Genomic DNA, 18,732 nt, shown 5'->3' with positions numbered 1-18,732 from the left:
CTCAGTTATATTTCACTGGCACTTTATACGCATAACAGCGAATTACGTATAAACGGATTAGATATAAATAATGTTTAATTAACACGTTTTTAAATTATATTTTTCTGGGACCTAAAGGATATTCCGTACAAATACGAATTACGTAGAAAAGAGTTACGTATAAAGCAGGTTCAACTGTACAAACACTACCAGCGACATGTCCTTTAATTATAGACCTTTTCTCTTTCACAGTGAGAAGAACGATATGAGGCCCGGCCTCATCCACAACCGTTCCGAGCAGAGAAAGCACTGCATCTTGAAGATGAAAGTCCAAACCGACTCTGAAAATAAGAGACGATATCGTCCATATAGGGTGATTGAAAAAGAGAGACGAGAAGAAGGGCTCAAAATGGCTATAGGCAGTGATAACAAAGGATTTGCTATGCTGCAGAAAATGGGATACCAGCCTGGCACTGCAATAGGGAAATCAGGTAAATTTAATTATTTCATATTTGTTATTAAAGCAGGAGACATGGTAAGCTCAGTGGCTTAGCTTTTGGCTTCCCATCCCAGTCAATCCTGCGTCGAGATTTTCATTTCAAGAATCATGTGGCGTCAGGAAGGGCATCCGGTCTTAAACCCCTAGCCAAAACAAAAATGAGCCTGAGTGGCTCCAGCGACCACAGAAATATCTGGGATAAGCTGAAGACAGTTTTTTTTTTTTACTGAAGGGAGTACAGTATCGGCTGATTTTGTGGAAGACGATGTGATGATGAATCAGATCTCTCTGGTAGTTATTTTACTATAATTATTTAAACATCCCATTGTTACATTTCTTTCTTTTTTCTTCTTCTTCATGGAGTTTATTCTCTGTTCATCATTTGATCAATTTCCTGAAAACTTTACAGTGATGGAGGAAAATGACAGACTAGCTGATTGACATCATGAGTGGTTTTTCACCAAGACGGTCTCAGTGCACCTGAGATTTTTGTAAATGACCCCTACCCGTGGCCCAGATTTTGCATAATAATGTAGGTTGTATGGCTAGATCATGATATAATTAGTCACGTAAAACAACAAACGCACTTAAAGGATACTGATGTTCATTATGCCTTCATGGTATCCACAGTGTTAATTATTGTGAATTGATGGTACTGGTGGTACCAGAATAGTCAGTACATTAAGAAAATGAATTTAATTTATTCTATTAAATTTGATTATATTTCTATACTATTTCTCGGAAGTGCAGAAAATGCTCAAATGTGTGATTTACACATCTCACTTTTTTTTTTTTGATCCTTCTAATGGCTAACAACAAAGCTTGGAGAGTCAGTCTCTTGAAAATATGTGCTAAGAAAATGATATAGTACACAATATCAGTATTGAGAAATATTTCCATGAATAAGACGGAATTTCAGCCTCCGTTTTGAATTTAAAAATCTTCAGTAACAGATATCTTTGTGTGTTTTCTTCCTTATTTTTAATTTTTAAGTGAGCTTAAGACTTAAGGTATATTAGTTTGAAACAGGTTTGAAATTGAGAAGATTATATTCAGTTTAAACTGAATATACTCTAGAAATTCATGGCTGGCCAGGTTTGTCATGTAATAACATTTATGCACACTTATGCCATTAATTTGTGATGCATGTTCTTGGCTTGAGGAAAGAGTCGGTTGGTATCAGATCTATAATGAACTCATTTCTTATGAAAAACTTATGTTGAAAATGTAAGTCATTTTATGAATATTGAATTTTCATGACCACAATGTACTGAAAATAAACTTTCAACATGAAGAGAGTTTAACCGGGCGAGTTGGCCGCGTGGTTAGGGGCGCGCAGCTGTGAGCTTGCATCGGGGAGATAGTGGGTTCGAATCCCACTGTCGGCAGCCCTGAAGATGGTTTTCCGTGGTTTCCCATTTTCACAGCAGGCAAATGCTGGGGATGTACCTTAATTAAGGCCACGGCCGCATCCTTTCAACTCCTAGCCCTTTCCTATCCCATCGTCGCCATAAGACTTATCTGTGTCGGTGTGACATAAAGCCACTAGCAAAAAAAAAAAAGAGAGAGAGAGAGAGAGATGTTAAGTTCAGAACAAGTAGGATCCGAATCTACAACCGCCTGATTTTGCATCAGTTGCTCAATCCAGTTGAGCTGCGGTGGCCTAGGTCATATTTGTTCTCTTGGAAAGGATCTTACTGGGCAAGTTGGCCGTGTGGTTAGGGGCGCACGGCTGTGAACTTTCATCTGGGAAATAGTGGGTTTGAATCCCACTGTCGGCAGCCCTTAAGATGATTTTCCGTGGTTTCCCATTTTCACACCAGGCAAATGCTGGGACTGTACCTTAGTTAAGGCCACTTCCTTCCAACTCCTAGGCCTTTCCTATCCCATAAGACCTATCTGTGTTGGTGCGACGTAAAGCCACTAGCAAAAGGAAAGGATTGTAGCTACAGGTCTGGCACTACTGCCATCACACTGTAGAGTGCATGCAAGTTTTTCATGACTGCATTGTACTTGAAATAACTTTCAATATATTAGGTCATGATCAGTACACATAGTACTTACGGTATTGAAGTAATGTAAAATACAGAACCAAAATGGCCAACTGGACTGGTGCAAAATAATCTACAATCACCAGTTTAGAGAAATCATCCTGTTTCTGTAATCTTTAAGTTTTAATTTTTCTGTGGTTTTCTTCTGTGATTCTTTTTTTCTACTTTATGGTGACTCCATCTGTCTTTTTATTTTCAAACCCGGTAACGTCTTTGTGTCTGATAACTAATCTACTAAAATATCGCTTTTAAAATTGGAAATATGTGACAACCTTTTTCTCTTTTATTCTTCCGTATTGCTAATAAATACTTTCGGCAATGAAGAAACTAGTATTGTTCCAACGAATAGAAAAAAACGAAATCACCTTAGCGCATTCGTTATTCTCTGTTTGCAATCCAAACTTCATGCTAGTGTTTAATTCCACTGCAACTAAACATGCTTAAATAATTGGTGATTAAGAATGGTGCTCCACAATTCCTTGTAACCAGTCTTTAATACGGACTTACTTGACACAACTTCTTCCGAAACCATGCAACGGAAAACATGGTTTCAAGCCTATGATATGTAAATATTGTCTCTCTCCCCAACTCGCCATACATCTCATTCGCACACGCTATTAGATCTTCTAGTTACCAGCAACTCAGACAGAGTTCTGAACATTGGTCAAACCTCTGTACATGACACAATATACAGTACATCTTGCATAACCTCTGGCCACTGAAACCCTCCCAGAAATGTATTACCATTGAAGAATCTAAGTAAAGTTGGACTCTTCGAAGATGCAGACAGGATACCCCAGCATGACATAATGAACTATAACATTCTAGACAAAGTCACTTTTTTTAACAGCAATGTAACGGAACTATTTGACAAGCATGCCCCAAAGTGGCAAGCGAGAATATCCGATGGACCTGCCTGTGGTTAAATGACGAAATTAGACAACTAACGAAACGGAGATTGTGCCCACAGACAATACCAAAATGACCCTACTGGACAAAAGTTTGATGAATATAGGAAGTTGCAATACAAATACAAAATATTAAACTGCAGCATGCCCACAGTTTTAATTACGCCAATGGTAGAACAGCGAAGACTTTATGGAAAACTGTTAATAACTTTGGACTTAGAAAGAGCAAGAACAGGGACGAAATTGTAGTACCTCTCTAGACTCTTAATGAATACTTTACTTCTAATTCCTCCTTTGTATGACTTGATGGCAAACAGAGACTTATGAACCATTACGATACACATCACACCCCTGACAGAGAGAAATTCTATTTCAGTCATATGACACCTCTCCAGGTCAGAAATGCATTCCTCAGGATAAGGACGAAAGCGAAAGGAATTGATGACATTGCGACTGACATGGTCAAACTATCATAATCTATAAGTTTCATTTCCTTATTGATAATATACACAAGTACAGTGAGAAGAAGACTTCCACCTAATCAATACTTATTTTATTAAAACTACAGGACCGTTTTCGACCATTCTAGGTCATCTTCAGCTGGTCACACAATCACATATAACATATCATTCAATCATGAGACATTACTAGATCTAACAAAAATGTCATACGACGATAACATGTCAAATTATTCTCATGATTGGGGGCAATCGTCGAATTGGAACTTACTATTCTCGTCTTTTCATGAATAACTTACATAAAAACACATTCATAAAAGTTTGGATCATTCATAGGCATGAGTTTTTCTGAAATTAGGCACTAGCTTTGTAAAACATGTATGGTAACGCAGAAAGAGCACGTGCATTGATCACAGTTTGTTAGTCTTGTGGAATGTTGGGCTTGTGGGTTGCACTCCCTTTCTCTTTCTGTGTTACCATACATGTTTTACAAAGTTAGCACCTAATTTCAGAAAAACTCATGTCTATGAACAATCCAAACTTTTATGAATGTGTTTTTATGTATGTTATTCATGAAAAGACAGTGAATACCAAGTTCCAATTCGACAATTGCCCCCAATCATGAGAATAATATGACATGTTATCGTCGTATGACATTTTTATTAGATCTAGTAATGTCTTATGATTGCATGATATGTTATATGTGATTGTATGACCAGCTGAAGATGACCTAGAAAGGTCAAAACCGGTCCTGTAGTTTTAATAAAATAAGTATTGATTAGGTGGAAGTCTTCTTCTCATTGTATTTATGGTCAAACTAATTCTCCATGGTTAAGTGGTTAGCGTGTTGGCCTATGGTCACAGGGATCCTGGGTTCGATTCCCAGCAGGGTCGGGAATTTTAACCATAATTGGTTAATTCCCCTGGCTCGGGGACTGGGTGTATGTGCCATCTTCATCACTTTCATCCTCATCATGATGCGCAGGTTGTCTACGTGCGTCAAATCAAAAGACCTGCACCAGGCCTCTCCGAAGGCCACACGGCATTTCATTTCAGTACCAACCTTAACTCGTATAAATAATTTCTCTCTTCTATACTCTACTCATCCATCTCTCTGTAAGAAGGCTATTGTGCTATTCTAAAATCTAAGGATGTATAGTCCCGTATCTGTCAACATTTAAGGTTTGTCCATAAAATTTATAGAAAGACACGGTTTTATGGATGAACTATTACGTTTTACGATGTTATGTACCAAGATCCTCTTTTTAAAATTCGCGCCAGAACAAGCTTCCGCATGCTGCCAATACACGCTGTGTGACCATTGAATATTCTATACATCGTTCTGTTTTATATTAATCCGATCGTTACAGTCTTTGACTGGGAATATGGGATGCGTTCTGAATCCCAGTCAACCGATGTCGATTTGTTTGTGTTAAAATGACTGACTCATGGATAACTGCACTCTTGTTCTTTGCATTGCTTCGTTCAATAATATGTACCGTCCTGTATAAAAAATAGTTTGTTTGTTCTTCACCACAAATTGCAAAACATAGGTTATGTTGTACTTACAAAAAAAAACCATGTGAATTATTTTCATCGCTTCATTTGCTTCATATTTATTGCCACGTATTGCGGAGTTGAGGTTATGTTGTTGTGGAGTATCGTGAGTTGTATTCGTTGCTTATATGATCGTTGTTTATTGGTAGAGACCTGAAAAATTACCATCTATTTTTTCCAAAAATTAGCATCTATTTTTTCCAAAAATTAGCATCTATTTTTCCAAAATTAGCATCTATTTACAAAGTTAAAATAATTGCATGGTATTATTAATTTGAACGATTCCAAGTTTATGAAGTGTGCAATTATTGTCCTTGGTTCACACACAATACAAATTCATTGTTCAAATGAAAGCCTTGTCAGTACTTCGGCACTGCTTTTTTTTCAAATTGCACCGTCTGTCTGTAACCACTGTGTTCTAATGAGACAACACGCATTCGCTGTCTACATTGTTCGTTGGGGTCCACAACAACTCAAGACAGTATTTAGCAAATATGCTGAACTCTGTCTGAAGTGCAGTTAATGCAAGCATGACATCACATTTTTCACTTTCTGTCATCTGGGTTTGAATTGCATGTTTCAGAGAACAGTAACCGGACCAGATATTGTTTTGTGAGAGATCTCTTACTCCAAACAATTTCTCAAGCTCATTTAATTTATCAGTGTTATTCAATATATTTTTTGGATACAAAGCTTGAGAAATTAACACAAAATGCTTATGGTTGGGGTCTTTAGCTTTCAATGTGGCTAGCTTGCACTGTGAAGAATGAGCAGCTTTGACAAATGTGTCTCTACATGCATCCTGCTGTAGAGGAGTGAGCTTAATCAAAGCATCATTAGTTGCCGCAGAAAAATTCCCCTCACAAATGAAGGTAAAACTGGCGTCAAGGTTATGCAGTTTGGGGTAAAGGAAATGAGAAGTAGGATACAGAGACCCTTCAAGTTCAGTAAGGAGGTCAACCAATCCAGCTGCATGATCTGTGACGAAAACCATGTGGGAGTGAAGCTTATTCACTTCTCAGTCACTCAGATCAGTCAGGTACTTAATAACAGAGTTTTTGATATCTTTCATGTTAGACGTTTTGAAAAATGTAACATCAGTAAAGTAAGCACTCAAATATAAGACAGCCTGAAACCAGCTATTCCATTGGGTTATGACAGGTGCAGGAAAAAGCTTTGCTTCCTTTGAAGCACCATACTTTGATGTTAAGAATTGTAAATAATTATATTTTCGCTTTCTTGTGTTCAAAAATGCAGACTTTACCATCGCAACCACATGATTTAAATCTGTCATCACTGCAACCCAGCTATTGCCAACCAAGCTGATCTTATGTGCCCAGCACTGTACATGCATTAAATGATCCCCTATGACCACACTTAATGTTTCATAACACCGGGTAATGTACGGGGCACTGTCATTAACAAACACTTTACCTGCATCATATGGTGCACTATAACTTCACAGAGTTTCTAAAACAGCACGAGAGCAGTTTGTAGCATTTCCTGCATCAAGATAGTTCACAGAAACAATGTGCAGTTCTCTTTTCGATCTGGCTGAGACTTGGAATATGATGATAAAAACACAACGGCCCATTCTGTCTGTAGTTTCATCACAGAGTATGTTGATGTTCTTACCCACTAGAGCCTCTGCTGTTCTTTTCTGGTGGTCAGATGCAACTTCTAGAAAGGAAGAAAGACCTCAAATTATAACAAAATCATTTAAAATTACTGGATCAATTGTGTGCGGGTAAGATAGATTGATATGGAAATCACACTCAAATTCGGTATCCTTCAATTCTGCGCGTGGTTTCGATGTCGTAATACCTAAACCGCACCAGATCAATGAAATCAAAACTTACCAGGTAAATATACTTCACGTAGTGTTCTCACACATGCCAGCTCTTCATTTGAAAACTCAGTAATCCAGGCTCTTAGCTCTTTCCTTTCCAGCTTTTCCAGAGGTATATTTGCTTTGGCAAATACTTCAACTGTGTGTTTCGAGAAGTTATCTCTGTAAAAATATTTTGTCGTTTACAACTATCTGTGTAAGCATAGACGATTGCTTTCTTTGAGACGTACTAGCAGCAGGGGTTGAACTTTCGTTATCTTGTCACTTACTCATGTGTTTTTCAGTTTTAACATGTTTCACAATGCTATCTCTTTTCTTCCTACCCAACTTGGCAATTACAATACTTGCAAAACACTGTCGCTGAATCTGTGGCATAGGAACAATCTTTTGCATATTGCTGAGCCTTTTCGTGCCCAGTTTTTGTTGTGCACTCTATAACGTAAACAATCGCTCGACTTTCTACTCTTCACTAGTTTCAATTTTTAACAACAGGAAAACAACTCTGGGTCTATCTCGTTATTTCCGTGACACACGATTTACATTTCGATAGTAATCGATACAGATATTATTCCCCTTGCTGTTCCTATTGTAAATATCGATTAAAGTCAGCAAGCAGCAATCGTTCGGCTAGTTTTCTTCATCGATTGGAACGGTCGAAAGATTTATGCATAATTTGTTGAGTATTTCTTGCAATTTTGCTGAAATATGTTGTTTTTGTCAGTAAAATAGCACATTTTGCAGAATTTGCATCAAAATCTCATATTCATACTAATTTCACATTTTGTCGCACTTCTATTTATGTGTAAAAACGATGTTATTCCATGTTAGAATTACCGTAGGCTTGGATTCAGTACAAGATTCAAAATTTTGCATTTATCGCAAATGCGATTTTTTCCGGTCGCTATTTATTGGTAATCATGAGTAAATCTACAAAAAAAACCATCATCAGGTGTTTATAAGGAAACTTACTCTTTGAATGTCCGGCTCCATATCTAAATGGTTAGCATGCTGGCCTTTGGTCACAGGGGTCCCACGTTCAATTCCCAGCAGGGTCAGGAATTTTAACCATAATTGGTTAATTTTGCTGACGTTGGGACTGGGTGTATGTGTCGTCTTCATCATTATTTCATCCTCATCATGATGCGCAGGTCGCCTACAGGTGTCAAATCAAAAGACCTGCATCTGGCGAACCGAACTTGTCCTCGGACATTCCTGGCGCTTCATTTCATTTTTTCATTCTTTGAGTTTTCCATGCATACTGAAATTGAGAAAAGGTTACAAATTCACGTTTTGTACAGTGTGCTCTTGTGATATTAACATCGCACATGGCAGCAAAAACGACCTGACTAATCATGTAAAGTGTGTTAAACATCTTTTTAATTGGAAATCTAAGGAAGAAAATCAGAAAATAAACCGTTCTTTTGCCAAAGATGGAGATAATGTGTACGACGTAATAAAGGCCAAGTGTTTGTTTACTTCTTTTTCAGTGGAACACAACAGTCCATTCATTGCAGCTGATCATGCAGGAGCTTTGTTGAGAAAATTGTTTCCTACGTCAGAAATCGCAAAATTAGTATGGATGTGGTCACACAAAAAATGTGTGTTCTAAAGGAATTGGTGCCTACTGGAACACAGGACATTGTTACTTGTTTACAGAATAGGCCATTTTCTTTGTCAACAGATGGAAGCAGTGATACTGATTCCAAGTTGTATCCCATAGTGGTTACTTTTTATGATGCTGCTCAAGAAAAAATAATTACTGTTTTATCAATATCAGCATTGGAAGGGGATTCGACGGGGCGAAACATAGGAAAGCTGCTATCGTCGCAGTTGGAATGAAATAAAGTGCCCATTAAGAACTGTCTGGCATTCTGTTCTCACAAAGCTCCTGTTATGATTGGACAGAAAAAAGGAGTTCTAGCAAGTTTTGAAAGAAGCTCATCAGGATATTTTTGGTATTGGTTGCAGCTGCCATCTAATTAACTTAGCCGCTAAAAAGCTGCTGCAACTTTACCAGTTAGAATGGATGAGATTCGTGTTGATATTTTCTATTACTTGGAGAAGAGTACCAAAAGAAAAGAACGTCTTCAGAAATTTCAGAGTATGCATGGGAAAGAAATGAAGAAGTTGTTGAAGCATGTTTGCTCAAGATGGTTATCCCTAGCCAGGTGTTTAGAGAGATTATTAGATCAGGGGGATCCACTTCTCTCATTTTTTAAGGATGAGGTGGTAGTGTCTGCTCCAAATGTTTATGCCAGTTTATCTTTTCTATTTTTTACTATTCCCAAAGGACACACTAGATCTGATGATAAACAAATGAAGAGGGTGTGTGATTCTCCCTCCTCCTCATTTTCTGTCAAAAGAATGGCGTGTTCTTCCAAACATGACTCACCTGTTCTCAGAAACGTGAATCCCGCTACATCTCGTGAAGAAAAGCTGTTTATGTTTCTTCCCTCTGACCTGAACAGGGCCTTTTGTACTTTTTTACATGTGACTATCCCATCATTTGATAAGATCAATACTGTCCTTCAGAGTGCTTCCCCATATATTCATGTACTGTTTGAATTAATGATGGATCTATTGAAACAGATGCTCTGAAGTTTGTCAAGACAAGTGTAGTTAAACTGTCTGCATTTCTTTACTAAAAGAGCTTTTTTTTTTGTGTTGAGTGACAACTTGTTTTCACACCAGTTTTAACACATCACAATCACTGCCAATTTTCCTGTAGAGTTTTAAATCATCAGCAAAGTGAAGGCACTTTTAATTGTGCACAATATTAAACACTGAGTCAGTTAGCGGTTAGGGTCATGTAGCTGTGAAGTTGAATTCAGGAGGTGGTGGGTTTGAAACCCACAATCTTCAGTCCTGATGATTGCTTTCCGTGTTTTTCCATTTTCACACCAAGCAAAGGCTGGAGCTGTACCTTAATTAAGGCCATGGCTGCTACCTTTCCAAATCCTAGCCGTGTCCCATCCTTATGTTGCGAAAAACCTTTGATGTGTTAGTGCAAAATTAAACCACTCCCAAAGAAAAAATATTAAACTAATCATTAATAAAAAGTAGAAAACACAACAGCCCAAGGTTTGATCCTTCATTTACTCAAGAATATACAGTGAACTGAAAAGATAAACTTTGCTATAAGTCACACAGTGTCAGCTGATAACTTGACATGTATGGGGTTGCGTACTTTCAATTACAGTAATTTGCACTACGGACTTATTACTTTCACAAGAAACATTACACACATACATTATGATTATAGACTGTTATGCCTTTCAGCGTTCAGTCGGCAAGCCTCTGTGAATTTACTAAACGTCGCCACAATCCTTGATTTGCAACTAGTGTTGTGGCCTCATTTATTTCAATACCTCATATCTTTGAATCGTTATAAACTGAGTCTAACCATCGTCGTCTTGGTCTACCGCTACTTCTCTTACCCTCCATAACAGAGTCCATTATTCTCCTAGGTAACCTATCCTCCTCCATTCGCCTCACATGACCCCACCACCGAAGCCGGTTTATGCGTACAGCTTCATCCATCAAGTTCATTCTTAAATTAGCCTTTATCTCCTCATTTCGAGCAACCTTCTGCCATTGTTTCCACCTGTTTCTACCAGCAATCATTCTTGCTACTTTCTTGTCTGGTACTTCTAACTCATGAATAAGATATCCTGAGTCCACCCAGCTTTCGCTCCCATAAAGCAAAGTTGGTCTGAAAACAGACCGATGTAAGGATAGTTTCGTTTGGGAGCTGACTTCCTTCTTACAGAATACTGTTGATCGCAACTACAAGCTCACTGCATCAGCTTTACGACACCTTGATTCAATCTCACTTACTATATTACCACCCTGGTAGAACACACAACCTAAATACTTGAAATTATCGACCTGTTCTAGCTTTGTATCGCTAATCTGACATTCAATTCTGTTGAATTTCTTACCTAGTGACATCAATTTAGTCTTTGAGAGGCTAATTTTCATACCATACTCATTGCACCTATTTTCAAGTTCCAAGATATTAGGCTGCAGGCTTTCGGCACAATCTGCCATTAAGACCAAGTCGTCAGCATAGGCCAGACTGCTTACTACATTTCCACCTAACTGAATCCCTCCTGGCCATTTTATACCTTTCAGCAGATGATCTATGTAAACTATGGACAGCAAAGGTGAAACATTACAGCCTTGTCTAACCCCTGTAAGTACCCTGAACCAAGAACTCATTGTACCATCAATTCTCACTGAAGCCCAATTGTCAACATAAATGCCTTTGGTTGATTTTAATAATCTACCTTTAATTCCATAGTCCCCCAGTATAGCGCCCATCTTTTGCCTCGGTACCCTGTCATATGCTTTGTCTAGATCTACGAAACATAAACACAACTGCCTATTCCTCTCGTAGCACTTTTCAATTACCTGGCGCTAACTGAAAATCTGATCCTGATAGCATCTCTGTGGTCTGAAACCACACTGGTTTCCATCCAACTTCCTCTCAACGACTGATCGCACCCTCCCTTCCAAGATGCCAGTGAATACTTTGCCTGGTGTACTAATCAATGAGATACCTCGATAGTTGTTGCAATCCTTCCTGTTCCTTTGCTTATAGATAGGTGCAATTACTGCTTTTGTCCAATCTGAATGTACTTTACCAACACTCCACGCTAATTTTACTATGAAGCTATTTCATCCCTGCCTTCCCACTATACTTCACCATTTCAGGTCTAATTTCATATATTCCTGCTGTCTTATGACACTGGAGTTTATTTACCATCCTTTCCACTTCTTCAAGCATAATTTCACCAACATCATTTTCCTCCTCCCCATGAGCTTGCTGTTTGCAACACCACCAGGATGATTTCCTTTTACATTGAAAAGATGTTCAAAATATTCCCTCCACCTCTCCAGTGATTCCCTGGGGTCTATTATGAGTTCACCTGAATTACTCAAAACACTGTTCATTTCCTTTTTCCCTCCCTTCCTAAGATTCTTTATTACTGTCCAGAAAGGTTTCCCTGCTACTTGACCTAGCCTTTCCAGGTTATTACAAAAATCTTCCCATGACTTCTTTTTGGATTCAACAACTACTTGTTTCGCTCTGTTTCTTTCATCTATGTACAAATCGCTGTCTGCCTCGGCCCTTGTTTGGAAGCCATTTCTGATAAGACTTCTTTTTATGTTTACAAGCTGCTCTCACTTCATCATTCCAACAAGCTGTTCTCCTTTTCCCATCTTTGCACACAGTTGTTCTTAGGCATTCCCTTGCTGTTTCTACTACAGCATCCCTGTATGCCACCCATTCACTTTCTGTATCCTGAACCTGCTTACTGTCTACTGTTCGAAACTTCTCACTAATCATATCCATGTACTTCTGTCTAATTTCCTCATTCTGAAGATTTTCTGCCCTAATTCGTTTGCAGACAGATTTAACATTTTCTACCCTAGGCCTAGAGATATTTAGTTCACTACAGATCAGATAGTGGTCTGTATCATCGAAAGATCTGTGGAAAACTCGTACATTCCTAACAGATTTCCTGAATTCGAAGTTGAATAAGATATAGTCTATTATGGATCTGGTACCCCTAGCCTCCCATGTGTAGCGGTGAATAGCCTTATGCTAGAAGAATATATTTGTAACTGCTAAACCCATACTAGCACTGATATCCAGCAAACGCTTCCCATTCCCATTAGCTTCCATATCTTCCCCACATTTACCAATCACCCTTTCGTATCCTTCAGTTCTATTCCCAACTCTCGCATTGAAATCGCCCATTAGCACTATTCTATCCTTGCTGCTGACCCCTACCACGATGTCACTCAATGCTTCATAAAACTTGTCAACTTCATTCTCATCTGCACCCTCACATGGTGAATAAACGGAGACAATTCTAGTCCTAATTCCTCCAACTGACAATTCTACCCACATAATTCGCCCATTTACGTGCCTAACGTAAACTATGTTGCATGCAATGGTATTCCTGATAAAGAGCCGTACCCCAGACTTTGCCCTTCCATTTCTAACACCCGTCAAATACACTTTATTATCTCCTATCTCTTCCTCGTTATCTCCCCTTACTCGAATATGACTTACTCCTAGCACATCCAGATGCATCCTCTTTGCTGACTCAGCCAGTTCTACTTTCTTTCTTCCATAAGCCCCACTTATATTGATAGCTCCCTATCGAATTCCATTTTGTTCGCCAAGTTGTTTCCAAGGAGTGCCTCACCTGTCGAATGGGAGTGGGACTCCGTCACTCCTATAGGTCTGAGGCATGCTTAAAATGTTCTGAGGGTTCGAAGCCCGTTGTCAGCAGCCCTGAGGATGGTTTTCCATGATTTCCCATTTTCACACCTGGCAAATGCTGGGGCTGTACCTTAATTAAGGCCTCGGCCACTTCCTTCCCACTCCTAGCCATTTCCTGTCCCATCGTTGCCATAAGACGTGTCGATGTGACGTAAAGCAACTAGCATATGTTCTGAGCTCGGTAAATTCATGAAACAGGATGCTACCCTACTTGCACATAGTCCAAGTGAGGATCTCTCCTCTAACGGGTTGTGGACCACCGGTGAACTGTATAGTCCTAGCCGCCTGAGCACAAGGATGGCCATGACTCATAATTTGTCCGAGATGCCCACTCCCATTCCATAGCAACTGGTATCCCGACTCTCAGGACCACTTACTAGGCCACTCAGCCGTTGCCCATGGTTCACGAACTAGGTCGTGACTACAGTAACCCACACCATGAACCGCTGTGAACAGAAATTTTTACTGTGTTAATTGGTAGTTGAGTTACAATGCCTCTTCAGTTGACAAATATTTAAAAATATTTTACAGTCAAAATTATGGTGTGTGACATAGAAATCTATTCTCCTAACTCTAATGGCTGCAAATTTATAAAGACACGTGGAACACAAAGCAGAGTATTCTTAAAATCACAACTGCACCGCTAGTCATGTTTTGAAATATACCAGCATTCAGAATTTTATTAAGATACTATTGTTTGTGAACATTTAATAGTTGGTGTTGGTCTTCCAAGTATTTTAATCTCTTTTTTTCTCTTCTGGCACCAGGATAAAATGTTAATGAATTCACACTAATTACTGAATTAATATCTATTCACTTGCAATAACTTTTTCTGTAGTAATAAGTACTTTAGCTCATGGTAAGGCAAGAGGAACAGTGGTAAACATCATTTTAGCATTAAAAACATGGTAGTGGAGTGGCATAATATCGGGATAACCGTTGAAGTTTACAGAATTATATACTTGCTACAGTGTGATAGTGAAAAGCAGGGCACCGAGATTTAAGAGCACTGTTGTGGGTTACGTCATGATGTACACACACCACAATACTAAGTGCAAGCGAAGCACCACCTCCAAAATTTTCCCCTACACTTACCCCTTAGCAGTCCTCTTGCTCGTAGCAAAGGCAGTGTCAACCAGGCCACCACAGAAGGACATGTAAGTCTTCTGCAGATAATGAGGGGAGTTTATTAAAATGTTTGAAGGCTATAGTAAACAAAATTTCATTAGTTACTAGTAGTTACTGCTCTCAGTATTGGGGGTAGTGCTGACTTGCTATTCCATTGTAAAGCCTCCACTGAAATCACATTGTGGTTTGATAGATATGATGCAGTTAACTGTAGAAATTTAGAAGATTAACCAGGATTTGACATCTTCGTTGCAAGTACTGTACCAGGAAAAATTAAGGATATGGGCATGAGAATCTTACAAAGGGGTGTACGGTCCTTGCGAACCAGGTACAGATGCAGAACAAAATAATGGATACATTTTAAAACTTAATTTATTCAGCTTGAGAATTCGATGAATAAGTCTCCTATTATTTCTTACTCGTAGCATAAAATCAAATTAAAATATTTTCTGAACAAGTTAATGTCACTTGGCTAATTGAAATAAATTCAATATTTATGATTGTCTATCTTTTAACATGAAACGACTATCTTTCGTTGAAAATCAATAAGTATTTTCCTGGTAAAGTTCTTCAAGTATTTGTTTAAATGAAAAAATTATGAAAATGAAAATAACATCTTTCACTTGAAAAATGAATTTCCCTAGAGTCTTTGTAATATTTTAACACTTCAAAATATCGTACATTTTATCTTCTTTTAAAGTTCTGTGCTATAGTCTATTTTAGAATTGGCATTCAACACTTCTAAAATGTAATGTGAATTCCAATGAGTGAAATAATTTGTTGAATTATGAATGAAATCACTGATTCTAAAGTTCAACTTGTAATAAAGTTAGTCTGTTTAAATCTCAGGTTTGTTTAGAGAGGCACTCATATCACCTGAATTATCTGGATATCAGGACTGGAAATGTAGAGAAATGTGGTTCAACGAACAGCATATGAAGTCCTTGGCAGCTGATGTTGTGACGCCATCCCCATGGTAGTACGTTTGATTCCTGTATAGTAACCCCGTTCCTAATCCATCATCGAACCACGTTCCATCTCCCATGTAATAACCACATTCCAAATCCTGTGAAGTCACCACGTGGGTTCCATCTCCCATGTAATAACCACATTCCAAATCCCGTGAAGTCACCACGTTCCAAATCCCATGAAGTCACCACGTTCCAACTCCCACGTAGTCGAAATGATAGCAGGTTGATACGACAAAATAGGCACTCGGTCAGGGTTTCAACGTGTCACCTATAAACTTTATAAACACGAGAATGCTCAACTGACATGATTAATTTGTGAGTGTCCTATGCTCGTAAAAATTGTTATTGCTCATTAGATTGGATTCATTGTTCATGTTGAAGCACAGTTATAACTAGGGCTCGGATTCGAGCATATTAGCATATTTTTTCCTGAATAGTACACACTGAAAGAAGCCTTTCGGTCATATTTTCATTTGTGTGGGACCAACAGAATTTACATTTATCGAGCATATAAATGCATAAAACCAAGGTTTTCAGAATAGAAGCATATACATGCATATTCTTGTGGTTTTCATCTACATAGTGTGTTTTTCTTTGAATTCCTACCCCCCTCCCCTCCCAAATTCGGGCCCTGACCATCCTTAAGGTTCGAAAACAGAAATAATTATTGAAAAGCCTATCTGGTGCAAATAATAGAACCGCAGGTTTTTAACCTTTAGTGAGGTCATTCACACACCCTGATTGTCCTCTGCCGGATTACAGTGCGACTCGTCAGATAAGCTCTGGAAGCCCCAAGCATCCTTTCACTTTGAAATGTGAGGTATTTTAGTGGTGTGCCTATTTTGGGAAACAGTATTGTTTAGGTGGCTTTTCCCACGAAGTGGTGGAAGATCCGACCCGGTCACGTGAAGTTTTTGCATTCTACTTTCAGTTCTCAGTTCATAATCGTATCCGTACGTACCTAATATCATAAAAAGAAAGAAAGGTTCCACCTAATCAATACATATTTATTATCACATGTATGATGGAATATCACATGTATAATAGGACCGGTTTCGACCTCTTACAAGGTCATCCTCAGCTACATTAGAATCCTATGTTTGCATTTTGTATTATGCCTCATTCTTAAAAGCTTTATGACATATTCTGAAATTTAACAACATTATGTTGATTACACTTTTGCTAAGAGTTCCAATGTTACAATATAGCTAAAATTATGACAAGTTAAATACTCTTATTACATAATATAATGACCCAATATACACATGTAATTATAATAAAATGGATTCGTCTTTTCTTTCTAATGCATAATGTAAGAATAATTTACCATAGGCTTTTGCCTATTCAGTTAAAACAAGTTCCATTCATATAAATGTTGTCATCTATGAGGCGAGCTTTGTTGATATTTGTGAATATTACAGTAGTAAATTAGCAGTAAAATACGCCAGTCAAGTGTAATTATATGCTGATGGCTCAATAAAATATATTACTTATCTACATTAAAATATTAGCTAACATGGTTGAACGTACTTAAATGCTCTTTTGAAAGTCTAAAACAGTTGATAACAATAAATCTTGTGTAGTTTTTGCGTTACGTATTACATTGAAATAATGTGAAATTTGCCCATTATACAAACATATAAACACATTAAAGTATTTAAAACATTGCAAGGTATGCTTAGACGAAAATGTCTGTTTGTAGTTTAAATTAACAAGTGACAGCACATTCTTATGTTGTTTTTAAAAACACTGATGAACATGCGAGTTAAAAGTCTGAATTTGCATAAGCCTTAGCCGATATACTTTGTGTAAAACTCAACCACTTTATCTTTCTAATTTTGTTTTCGTGACTTGAATGTGGCTTGTTTGACTTGGCTGATGTTCTGGAAATTGTTCAATTTGAATGACAAGGTCGTAATTGTTGGTGGCTCTTTCCTTTCATATGATGTTGGTGTTGATAAATGTTGTTGCGGAGTGGTTGTGATGTATGCTGCTTGGCTGTCTGTCGCGTAAGCTCTGGAAGCCCCAAGCATCCTTTCACTTTGAAATGTGAGGTATTTTAGTGGTGTGCCTATTTTGGGAAACAGTATTGTTTAGGTGGCTTTTCCCATGAAGTACGTGACAGACAGCCAAGCAGCATACATCTCAACCACTCCACAACAACATTTATCAACACCACCATCATAAGAAAGGAAAGAGCCACCAACAATTACGACCTTGTCATTCAAATTGAACAATTTCCAGAACATCAGCCAAGTCAAACAAGCCACGTTCAAGTCACGAAAACAAAATTAGAAAGATAAAGTGGTTGAGTTTTACACAAAGTGTATCGGCTAAGGCTTATGCAAATTCAGACTTTTAACTTGCATGTTCATCAGTGTTTTTAAAAACAACATAAGAATGTGCTGTCACTTGTTAATTTAAACTACAAACAGACATTTTCATCTAAGCATATCTTGCTATGTTTTAAATACTTTAATGTGTTTATATGTTTGTATAATGGGCAAATTTCACATTATTTCAATGTAATACGTAACGCAAAAACAACACAAGATTTATTGTTATCAACTGTTTTAGACTTTCAAAAGAGCATTTAAGCACGTTCAACCATGTTAGCTAATATTTTAATGTAGATAAGTAATATATTTTATTGAGCCATCAGCATATAATTACACTTGACTGGCGTATTTTACTGCTAATTTACTACTGTAATATTCACAAATATCAACAAAGCTCGCCTCATAGATGACTAAACATTGATATGAATGGAACTTGTTTTAACTGAATAGGCAAAAGCCTATGGTAAATTATTCTTACATTATGCATTAGAAAGAAAAGACGAATCCATTTTATTATAATTACATGTGTATATTGGGTCATTATATTATGTAATAAGAGTATTTAACTTGTCATAATTTTGGCTATATTGTAACATTGGAACTCTTAGCAAAAGTGTAATCAACATAATGTTGTTAAATTTCAGAATATGTCATAAAGCTTTTAGGAACGAGGCATAATGCAAAATGCACACATA

The 18,732-nt window shown here is 37.8% G+C and overlaps 1 protein-coding gene across 2 annotated transcripts in view; it reads left to right on the top strand.

Annotated features, from left to right (window-relative positions):
- The window catches only part of LOC136863212 (G patch domain-containing protein 11), a 247,143-nt gene that overhangs the window by 38,177 nt on the left and 190,234 nt on the right, over positions 1-18,732 (top strand). Inside the window, exon 2 of one of the 2 annotated variants that reach the window (XM_067139581.2) lies at positions 232-470. The exons of the other annotated variant lie outside the window; for it this stretch is intronic. Coding sequence (XP_066995682.1) covers positions 232-470 — 239 coding nt within the window. The remainder of the gene's footprint in view (positions 1-231; positions 471-18,732) is intronic. 2 annotated transcript variants of the gene reach the window in all.

This window comes from Anabrus simplex, chromosome 2 (genome assembly GCF_040414725.1).
Source record: "Anabrus simplex isolate iqAnaSimp1 chromosome 2, ASM4041472v1, whole genome shotgun sequence".
Taxonomy (NCBI): Eukaryota; Metazoa; Arthropoda; class Insecta; order Orthoptera; family Tettigoniidae; genus Anabrus; species Anabrus simplex.
The sequence above is the reverse complement of the archived record's forward strand: the minus strand, read 5'-3'. Positions and strand labels throughout refer to the sequence as shown.